General features: G+C 34.9%; 1 protein-coding gene across 1 annotated transcript in view; it reads right to left on the reverse strand.

Annotated features, from left to right (window-relative positions):
* Positions 1-12,227, reverse strand: part of jbug (filamin-type immunoglobulin domains fbug) — an 879,391-nt gene that overhangs the window by 604,364 nt on the left and 262,800 nt on the right. Inside the window, exons 9-10 of the mRNA XM_090401914.1 lie at positions 9,774-9,903; positions 4,919-5,007 (exon numbers count right to left, since the gene is read on the reverse strand). Coding sequence (XP_090258040.1) covers positions 4,919-5,007; positions 9,774-9,903 — 219 coding nt within the window. The remainder of the gene's footprint in view (positions 1-4,918; positions 5,008-9,773; positions 9,904-12,227) is intronic.

The following is a 12,227-nucleotide window of genomic DNA, read 5'->3' on the forward strand; positions in this document are numbered from 1 at the left end:
CTAAAATGTTTGAACAGTGGAAGGTGTTTGAAATCAGATCCACAATCAGCAGAATTATGGATATGATTTGAAGTCCATGAGAGTTCAAGTTTTAATGTGTAGGAGGAAGTGATTTGGTGAAGAGTACAGAACTCTAATCACTCTTGCATTTGTACAAAAAAAAAAAAAAAAAAAAATCAAATGAGAGGAAGGCATCTATCATAACATAACTGAACAGAAAAAACTTGATCACCCAGTCAGAAAGGTAGAATATGAGGACAGTTTGCTAAGCAGGTCCTATGACAGATCTGATAAATTGTCTAAATATCTAGTGAGATCGCACCACTTTCCCCAAACCTTTCCATTGCTTGTGTTCAAAGGTGGGCCGCAAATATGCTATGGTCAATGGTTGACCAAAGCTGTTATTCTCAGCCCAATGTGATATGTATCGATATAGTTTATGATCAAATGTATGTATGTATAATATGTAGTGTAAGGATGACCTTGATATAAAGATTGAAACATCACATTTTACTTAAATGTAAAAGTTCTCTAACATGGTAGTGTGTCTCCATAATTATTCCTAATAACTATCCGGAGTGTATATTTTGTTGATTCTTCCTTCCTTTTACTGGCTATTTAGCTATAAAATGATCATGGATTTCCTATGGCCTGTTATGCTAACTTTGTTTGACAGCATGATTTCACCTTCTTCATCATGGCTGTCATGCTCTTGGCTTGCTTGTTATACTGCTTATAAACTTCATTTTCATTTTTCTTATTATAATGGATCAACAATATTCATTTTTGTTTTTATGATGCTCTTCCTTTAAAGTACATTATTCACCCATTTAACTCCCATGTGATTTTTTTCCACTAACTCTAGGGATGTAGTCGGATACTGCTTCCTACAAGCATCCTTTGACCACTTCCAATTCACTGCTGATTTTTCTATCAGGCATTTTTTGTGCAAAGGCACTGCTTTGAGTTGCCTTTATAATTCCACATATGTCCCTTCTTGATAAGACCTCTCACATGCATCGTCACCTCCCAAGTCAAGATTGCATTCTCACTAATTGGAAGCATAATGAACTCATTCATAGTCAGATTCTCAGATGCTACTATCAAATCCAACATTCTTATATCCAAAAGTCCTTTTCGTCATATACTGCTTAAGGTAGTTGATCCTCATTAATTTAATAAACTATTTTTTAGCAAATACTAGTAATGAATGTATCTCTCAGATACACACGACTTACACTGCAATTTTTTCGACTGCAACCTCCGCAGGGTTAAAAGTAAAAAATTGGCATCCCTTATCCGCTCAACAAAAGACCAACCTCCCCCCCTAGACCTACCTGGGGTGTACCAGGTCCCTTGCAGCTGTAAGCTGTCCTACTTCGGCCAAACAGGCAGGACAGCAAATATCAGAATTTCAGAACACAAGGACTACATCCGGTTTCACCAATACAGCCACTCTGGTCTTGCTCACCATGCTCTGGATACCTGCCATAGAATACGGTGGAAAAAAGCCAGGATAATACACCGTAGCAAATACAGATATGAAAGGCTTTTCATAGAATCAGCTTCAGCCCTAAGAACCAAACCTCAACAAATTTGGCTGCATGAGACTTCCTCAAATTTGGGAAACTTACATCAGAATGACCTCCAGCCCAATCGCCCAAGAATACCAACATCGCCCGCTAGAGGGCACCATCAGGACTTTAGGAGAAATAATAGCTTCATTCTTCTTACTCATTTATTGTTTGTGCTGTGCCTGCATGCACGTATCTTGTACATAAGTTCTTGAAAATGGCAGTGTGACGTTGCCAAAATATAGAAATATATTACAATTTATTTTAATGTATATCCTAGTACGTTGTAATTTCCTGAAATAACATAGTGAAAATGCATAACCAACGTCTAAGCCTTTCAACGAGCATGTTTGCCTTTGCGGAAAAAAGAGAGAGAGAGAGAAAGCTTCAAAAGTGACAGAGCTTTTGAGAATACAACCTTAGTACTACCAATCCAATTATAATAATGCTGCCCTGAAGTCTGTATCTTTGCCCTTTATCAGCCTTTCAATAATGATTTTACTGCTCTAGCACTATCAAAGCAGTAAAATAGTTGTTCAAAATCAGCTGTTTTGAACAACTGATTTTCATCAAAGACAGGAAAAATCTCAGAGGATCTCTAATGAGAACCAACACTTAAAACAGATGTAAATCCAGTGAAATCCTAAATCAAAAGAATAAACATTAAAAAAAAAAATAATAATAATAATAATAAATAATTTACTGAGTTACTAATGTTTCACTGGATTTCTAACTAGCATCTTGAGCACAGTACCAAACATCAGGTTGTAGAGAAACATTTCATACTATAGATAAAAAGAAACTAATATCCTATCAAGGTTTTTTTTTTTTCTGCCAGAGGTCAGGTCAGTAGTTTTAACAGTTGACTAAATCAATGTAACTTCAAGCATACCATGTAGATTTTAATGCAGCTTGTTTCTTTGTATATATATATAAGTATATACTTCAGATGAAGGCCTTAATGTGATGCTCAAAACATCGAGTGATTATTTTGGTTCATATTAAACTGAAATTTTACTCTAACACTGTAGTTGTTTCCATAATTTTTGAAGATGTATCCTATCAAAGGTGTACTCTAGGGGCTGGATAAAAAATTGAGATGTCAGGCTAAATGTGGTCTTAGGAGTGAACTGTCTTTCCCAGATCTTTGGAAAATTAATGCAGCCACACTTATTAAGGTTAATGGAGCCTTTCATTGCTGCTGATTTTAAAAATAGCATCTCACACCTGTAACAACTTCTATTCACCGCAGCTATCACTCTTTCATTTAATCCAGTATGAAGAGGTATACAGAGCATGGTCTGCCAGTCTTAACTTGTCATACCAATGATCAGTAATGTAGTTTTTATATTCAAGTCAGATGTTAACAGATCTAATGGTCTATCCAAAATACACTATATTTCACTTCCTTGGGTTACAAGGAACTTTATACACTCCTTGTGCCTGTAACTTGCCCTACTTTTGACAGACTAATAAATTTGTGCTGAATGAAGTCACTACAAGTCTGAGAGAGGTTGCATCAATTTGCCAAAGATATGGGAGACAGTCAATCTAAGAAGAGATTCAGTCTAACTCTGACTTAACCTTTCCCCTTCTGAGTAAGAGTTAACTCAAACAGTTTACAAATGCCATCTTTGCTGAGCATGAGTATCCTTGAGCACACTTTGCACTTAAAAAATATGTCATTACTGTATGAAAATACTTTGCAAGAGATTTTCAATAACATAATTAATGTGTCAAATTAAAAACAAAATTAGCATAAAGTTTTACATGCAATTTTTTTTAAAATGTAAATGACAAAAGAAAATAAGTCAGCAAAGGAGAGTTTGGCTAGCATCTGTATTCTCAGTAGTAGAAGGGTTAACTTCATTTTATCCAGATCCAGACCCAAATAGGACCTTGATAGGACATTAGTTTGGTGCTATACAGTGCACAAAATTCATAATTTGTGATCTGAAGCAAAATATTAGTAAGTCATTAAATTATGTGTAAGTTCTTATTATTGTGTCCTCTAGTACCGTCTGTACAGTAAAGCACCACTAGGCTTAATCAAACACATTTATAAATATAAAGGGTCTCCTGAATTCAAATGGGAAAAAGGAAGTCTGTTGGAGTTGTGAACACAGAAGTTTGTATTAAGTAATACCAAAGCAAAGCTTTGTTTAAAGCTGTATTCTTTAAGCTCAAAGTCACATTTGAATTTTTTTGTTGTTGTTGTTGAAAAGCAAAATCTCTTTTAAAACTCTTGCCTCTTGACTAGAAAATAATAATAGATATTTAAATAATCCTTTCTTTTAATAGTTTTCAATTATACGTTTTATGCTCTTTTCTTTATAATCACTTTTATCAAATGTTTTTTTAAGAAATTTTTTTTTCCTGATCTGGACTGCATCTATAATTACTTATGTTATTTTTCATGATGTGGAAAGAAAAGAGTTATGAATAAGAGCAAGCAGGAAGGACAAAAGAACTGCAGCCATCTAACATAGTGGGAGCCTTCAGAACGTTGGCTATAGCGTGACTCCTGTTAGCATCTCCATATGCTATTGTAAGTGCAGGTGGCAACAGAATTATGCACTAGCTAGTTGGAAGGCTTCCTAATATGTAAGCATAAGGTCAGGTCCTGACTATATTCTAATAGCAAGCTTGCAGAACCACATTACTGCTGTACCAGAGATACTCTTCAAGAACATTCTGTGCTATATACAGGGGTGGGATGAGGCAGGGCAAACGAAGCCAAAAATAAGTTCTCTTTATTCTTCAGACAAATTACTATCACCCGACAACAACCAGATGGTGAGAGTGATCTAATGTCTAATGGTTTAGAGAAAGAATGTAAATATTGTTAAACACTAGCATTAGTCATACAATACATTTTGAAGTTAAAAATTTTCCTACCATCACACATGCAATGAAAGAAAGGTGACAATCCCATTGCAAAAGCCAAAAATATCTTTATGACAAAGTCAGATGTCTTTCGTATAACAACAGCTACCACTTGAGATTAACTAAACTTTTTCATTGTATCTAATCAGAGATAGGTGACATAATCAAGAAGACCTCATCTGAATCAGTAATGGATAAATCCCAAATGACAATCACTGATTAAATGAGAAGCTGCTAAATAGTATAAAAGTTGAATGCTGATGGATTTATCCATTATTTCAGAAAGGACTGATTGGAGAATGGGGAAGGGTATAAGAAAGAATGAGAGAGAGGGAGCAGGGGGAGGGGGAGAGACATGGGGGACACTAATTTAATCTTTAAAAGCAAAGTTTCTAAAGCAATGCATACAGTAAAATGAGTAGCCATTTAGCTACTACCAAGTACTTCCTATTCCTTACCTTAACTTGCATAGGATCATATACATAGCAAGTAAATGGACTGCCATGAATGTGTTCTCCTGAATATGTTACCATAATTTTCCATTCTCCTGAAATATAAAAGCAATGCAATGCAATCAAATGAATGAAAAAATGAATAATTATAGCACACATAATAAACTGAATTTAAAGAATATAATGGTTGGGTTTTAATGTCATCCTTTATTAAATATTGCATTTATAGAGTTCCAATAAATTACACATGCCGAATATTTTTTGGGGAAGAAAGAAAGAATGATAAATCTTTAGTGAGAGTCATCTAGGAATCAGTTTATTAAACATAACACTTTGTTACAGAAACAAGAAAACTGAATCTAAAAAAGAATATTATTATTATTACATGACACCTCCAGGGAGTCCAATGACTCATCAAGGGAGGGCACCTACTATACACTCTCTGCCTTCACCACTCATTCACCAACTACAACGAATCGCAACTATCATCATCATCTACACCAGTGCCATCTACTGCCTCCCACTAGTATTTTCACAATCACAGACATCCATGTCCACAGCGGGATTCAAACCTGCAGCCTTTTGGCTGGAGAGTGCATGTGCTAACCACTCGGCCAACTGGGCTGGCAAATATTACAAGGAACAAGCTATATTTTATTGCAATTTTCTAGAATATGATTTGATTGATTCTAAAAATACTATGATAGCTCATAATTTCTTTACAAGTTCTTCACATAACACAACAATAATTCTTTTGAGTAAAATGACATTTTGATATGTCTGATAATAGCATCTAATAGTGCAAAAATAAGAAAAATAATTTTTCAATAAAACACACTCACACAGTGCTATTTCATCACCCACCCACTCATACATGTTGTGTCTGGGTGTAGAGGAGGGACAGCATCGTGCAAGTAATAATACAAAAAGAATAGAAGACAATTTATTTTGAGGGGTGTGCTGATTGTACTATTTCAGAAAGCAATAAAATTTTCTTTTAAATTTAATCAAATGATATGAAAAATTACAAAACATCTGTTAAGGATTCCTTTATTCTATTAACTGCAGAAATTTACAAAGATTAAGTGCATTTGATCTACTTCAGGCATTCTGAAGGCAATGAATATGAATTCACAAAATACACATCACTAAAATGCATTTCATAAGAAACAGCACAATAACAGTCATGGCATTTCAAAAAAAAAAAAAAAAAAAAAAAAAAAAAAAAAAAAACGCACTTGACAAAAACAAATTAACAAAATAAAAATAAAAAAAAACATATCCTCAAATCTAGAGTAAGACTGTTGGTATAAAATATACTGATAAATATATAGATCTTTCGATATATATACTACAAGTAAAAGAAAGAATGTATATGGCAGAATGATTTTAATGAATGCTGATGGTAAGGAGGTAACTGAATCAGTCAAAATAGTAAAATTACTATGTGAACACTTTGCAAGAGTATATCATCCGGGTGGTGATATTGCCGGAATAAGAGAGAGCCAAAGGCTTATATGGAAACTGAGGTAAATGAAATGTAGGTGCATAGCATATTACAGAACCTTAATGTGAATACACCTGTGGGATTGGATGAAATACCAACTTCAGTTTTACGTGAAGCGATGAGGAAATTGTCAGTGCCCTTGACCATATTGTTTAATCTAAGTCTCAGCTCAGGGTTAATCCAAGGGGGTGGAAAGAGGGGAAAATAGATCCACTGCAAAGGAGGCTCCAAGACTGATGTAGCAAATTATGACCAATCAGCATATCAGGAGTTGCTATCAAAGTATCGGAGAAGTTGGTCAAGAGCAAAATAAAGGAATGGATAGATGGAAATGGGATACTCGTATGGAGGGCAGAATGGTTTTGTGAAGGATAGGTCATGCCTCAGTAACTTGCTCGACATTTTATAATACAGTAACAACTGAGCTGGATAAAAGGTAGTGGGTTAACAGTGATACTGCTGGACTTTGCAGAGGCCTTTGACAGGATACCACATAGAATTCAATAAACTGCAACGCATGGGGATGGATATAGGGTTGTTGAGATGGATAGGAGGGTGATTGATGGAGATATTAGAGAGTAGTTTATTTAGGAATAGAGTCCAAAAGAAGACCTGTGACTAGTGGCATGCTGCACTGTTCTGTTCTAGGACTGCTACTGTTTAATTTGTACATTAACGATGCAGGAAAGGATCTGCGAGGAACTGTTCAGTTATTTGCCAATGATGAAAAGTTGGGTAGAACAATAGTTAATACAGATGATGTTTGGGAAGAGTTGGATAGATTGTCAGACTGGGCAAAGGAGAATGGATGCCAGTTTAATGTGACAAAGTGTAAGGTCATGCATTTTTGGATGAGAAAATTACCAGCTGTATACCACATTGGTGGTACCGTACTCCAGGAAATTGATGAAGTCACAGACTTGGGAGTGTTAGTGGATAGGGAGTTAAAGTTTAGGGGACAAATAGCAAACGTGACTTAAGCAGTTCATCAGATTACTTGGTTACTGAAGAATACTTTGACAAGCAGAGACAAGCAAGTTATTGTTCCTTTTTACTGAGCCTTAATAAGACCTCATCTTGACTACTGTGTGAAGATCTGGGTGCCAGGATTTCTTGGTGATGAGGAGGAGGTGGAGAAGATCCAGAGACGAGTGACCAAGATGGTATGGAATGAACCTTATGAGAAAAGGTTGAAGATTTGTGGGTTACAGAAACTGGTTGATAGGCGGTGGTGAAGTGATATGATCACTTCACCACCGCCAAGGCGGATAAGATACTATGATCATCCAAAACAAGGTTTCATTAACAGTTTCATATTATCAATTTTCTTCAACTTTTTATTAAAAAAAAAAAAATCTTTCTTTCTTCAAGTACTAAATGTTGTATAATTTAATGGATATGACACAACAAATAATTAATTGATAAGGAATGGAAAATTTTATTTCTCTTATTTTGCCTATAGTTACCAAGACATTGTCAAAGGACAGTAATAATCAATATCAAAGTACATGAGTGTTGTCGCATACTCTGCCCACTTACTTAGCATGTTGTATATCATGCTGATATACAATAAACTAGGCATGTATATAAAAAGGTATTTTGCAATGGAATTTATTGTTAACTGGGAATCCTTTGAGAACATTTCCTGTAATAAATCTCACTGCATCAGCATTGTAATTCCAGATAAAAATGAATCGACTTGATTCATAACAAATAAACCCTGGTATCTAGGGCATAAAGAAAAGCCTTTATAAATACTTTAAGGACTTTTCACCTGAAGGTGAGTTAGTAAATAATAATCTCTTAGTGACAGCAGTTTCTATGCAGCAGTGTACTAATCACAAATGCAGTTTTTATATTCTTCGAGACAGAAGTTGTGACCAATGTGTCCAAAGGACAAGTTGCAGGCACAAGAAACTTTGCACACTTCAGGAGGTGTAAATGGATGAAGCTTGTCCTCCTTCAGAGAACAGATGAAGGTTGCTAGTTGGATGTGCAGTTTTAAAGTGATATGGAGATTATATTTATGGAGAACTTCAGCTATCTTTTCAGATGTACCCTGGATATAATGAATGGGAATAGTTTTGTTACAATCCTGTATATCAGGTAAAGGAAGAGGGAAATATAATATTTTATCTATTTTACAAGAGTTGTAGCCATGGGCTAAAATAAGTGGGGGGGGGGAAGATAACTCAGTTCTGTGCTAAGAGCCATATCATTAGAACAAATAGCTCTGCCTCTATGTGCAAGTGCTTTCAGGATGCCATACTGTTGGGACTGATACAAGTGAGACTATTGATGTTAAATACTTTCCTGTGTATGTGTTTGCCAAAACAGAGAAAGATGATAAACCATCTGAAAGATTAGCTAGTGTGTCTTGAAAAGGAAGACATTTGTTATTTCTTTTCTACTGTGAAAATATTTTTGAATGTTGACTATTTACATGTGCTGAAAAGTATCTAATGTTTTCTGGGCATAGGGTCAATTAGCTAACATATCATCTACATAGTACACAAGCCAAATACTGCTTTAAATGAAGCAGCATTGAATGCTTTGTTCTCTAGGTGTAATGAGTTCCTGTTATTATACAGAAACAATAATAGGAAATTCACTAAATTTTCTCCCCCCCCGTCCCTCCAACTGTTTGTATATTTTTCGTTTAAATGTAAAGGTGCACCTATAAATGTATGATGAATATGAATAATTTAAATATGTCAGGGATGATGACTTAATTAGATCAAGGATCTCGGTCAATGAAACATTGGTAAAAAGAGATGTAATGTCAAAGCTGATCATGATGCTTGAATTTTTGTGGATAAGATTTTATATTAAAGTTTTGAAGTGAAAAGAATTTTGAATGTAGAAGGTGGAGTAGCCCATGAAAGGACATCAGTGTTTGGAAAGTTTATGAAGTGGAGGTATATATGCTCTCAACTATAGGGTGGTGGTGGCGATTTTTTTTTTTTTTTTTTTTTTTTTTTTTCAGGGTGCGTTGAGTGTTTGGAGTTCTTCCTTTTATTTAAACATCCCAGTTTCTATTCTACCATTAAATTACTCCAAAAACCAACACTTCACATGAAATTGCCAAGGTCGTTATTACATAACTCATTATATTCTATTAGCATGTCTTATCTTTATCAGGATATGTACATGAAAATGTTTTAACCTCCTCTTTAATTTTTTTTCTGTATGAATTTCACATTAAAAAAAATGATCATAATAAGCTTATACAAAAGCATACACCAACTTCTTCGAAGTTCAACTTCATATTTTCTAGTTATGATTATTTTACGATAGCATAAAGATAAGTTATATTTATTCCTTAAACTATGCAAAAGAATATACGTGACTTACCTATTTCATTTGGTGTGAAAGTAGCAGTGTACACACCATCTTTTTCAACAACTGGACAAAGTCTGGATTTTCCACTAGGCGATAAAGCATCAACATGTACACTTCCACTTCCTGCTCCATTGGAATTAATCTAAGAAGAATAAAGTCTAATAAGCTATCTTTAAAAACTATCCTATCAAAACTAGACAACTAGAGGGTCAAGAGGAAAATAAACCTATAATGTATATGAACAACCAACTGCTGCCAACCCATATACAATGGTCATATTTCCATTACACATGTATTTGGTAATCAAAAAAAAAAAAAAGAGGTAAGCTGAGAATAAGCCAGCCAAATTGTTTACTATTGGGTAAAACTCATTATTCACCATGGCATTACAATACAATCAATGTTTGAAGTACGACAGCGTGTCATTCTATTTCTTTCCTGGAAATGCTAATCCTCCTAGCTATCCATTCATAATTTATCCTTCATATGAACAGATAACAATAATATCATTTAATGTTACTGAATATAACTTAATCCAACATCCTTTATTCCTCCCAATTCAAACAGTAAATATACTTAAAATGCATATATTATGATTAATCTCAGCATGATGAAACATATGAGTCAGTTCAAGTCAGCTTATTTACATAGTGTCAGGTAGAAACAACTGTTTGGTTAAATAGTCTTTATTGTTTTTGGTCATCAAGAATAAGGACCAGTGACAAGCAATAAAAACCAGCTATGGAAGCATCCTCTAGAGAGCTGAAAGAGTGCAGCTTTCATATGATATCTAAGAAGTTATACCTAGCACATGTGCTAGGTACAACTCATTATTAATACCATGATAGCATAACTGGTGTTATTACGACAAAGAAGGATTATTATAATTATGTGATATCTCCATGGAATCTAAGACCTCATCATTGGAGGCTATTATATAAAATCTACCGTCTTTCTTAATCCATCATCCTACTGACAGTATTTCATTCTATTTCTTTCTGCCTAAGGTACATGTTCTGAAGATATTTGCCTGTATACAGGATGAAAAACCCTGATAACTCTGAATAATAATAATGGCTAACTCACAAAATGAAAAAGTCCATGTAAAAATTCCTCATGCCATGATAAGAATCAAACTCTGATCATTTTCAATAAAGGCTAGAAAGTCTCATAATTTTTCCAACAGAGAAGAGTAGAGGTGAGGTGAGACAACACAAGGCAAAGTTAGGTTAGGTTAGTCTCAACGAGTCTCAACAGATCACAGTATGGTGGCTGTGCTTCTAAACATGACACCCAGACCAAATCTGAATTGTCTGTGGTGGAGAATTTGTTGTCTGCAGATCACATATGAATGGGGGAGAATAGGAAGTGGCAGCAACACAGTCTCACCAGCTGCTTTAATGTCTCTGTTCTACTGGCCTCATCACAGGCATGATCATACCATAATAACACAAAAGCAACGACAGATAATGCTAGCCTTCAATACAGAAATGGTATCATTGCAGTAACAATATGGAACTCTGACTTGAGGCATTCAGTCATCTTCCCACATTAAGGACCTAATTTAACAGTAAATTAGCCATAGCATTAACAAATGCTTATAAACTGACCAAGTCCAAGATTTAACACAAAATGTAATATATCTGAGCTGCTTAAAGGTCAAAGCTGTATAACTAGGAAGAGAACTCCATGTAGCCTTTTAAGTAATGCAGAGAATCAACTAAGGCCTCTAACCTAATGTCCAGTCTTCACCTTCTTGTCGTGCACCTTGTTAGGTATCCTGGATATTGGATGAACAAGGATGGGCTAGTAATTTGGGATTTAGATGATCAAATTATATTCTTATTGGCTTAAATCACAATGTGAAATGATGGTACAACATGAGAGAATTTCATGCTGGCTGAGGTGACAGTGTTGCCAATTTAGCTCTTTTGGAGCTAGATCTAGCTCTTTTTTTTCTTCCCTAGCTCCAAAAATTTTAATCTAGCACCTAACTCCAAATCTAGCTCCTTCAGAACTAGTTTCAGCTCTTTTTAGTTGTTTTTATAACTTACTGTTAAAGAAATTGTTTTCAAAGTTTTCACATTTGATAAGGAATTGTATTGTAGATTTGGTGCGAGCATCGTACATGTTTCAAACGTATGATGACGTCAGTCAGTAACATGGCCAAACAGTCTGCCATTTTTTCGCCTTAAAGTCGATAGCACCGCTACAAATTAGTCTTTGCACAGTGTTCTGGTTGGTAGTTACGATAGCGAGTGGGAAATTTTCAAAGACTGATCATAATTCGTTGTAGTAAAGAGTTGTATACCCTTCTTCAAAAATTAGCAAAGAGAAAAATAAAGCTTACAAGGAAAAATTTAGGAGGGAGTGGTTGCAAATAGGAACGTTTAATAAATGGTTGTGTGATGCTACCAAAGGCCACTGTAAGTTTTGCAGATGTGATATAGCTGCTAAATATTGTCA

The sequence above is a fragment of the Typopeltis vanoorti genome, chromosome 12 (assembly GCF_054136105.1).
Source record: "Typopeltis vanoorti isolate ZY-2024b chromosome 12, IOZ_Tvanoo_1.0, whole genome shotgun sequence".
In the NCBI taxonomy this organism is placed as follows: domain Eukaryota; kingdom Metazoa; phylum Arthropoda; class Arachnida; order Uropygi; family Thelyphonidae; genus Typopeltis; species Typopeltis vanoorti.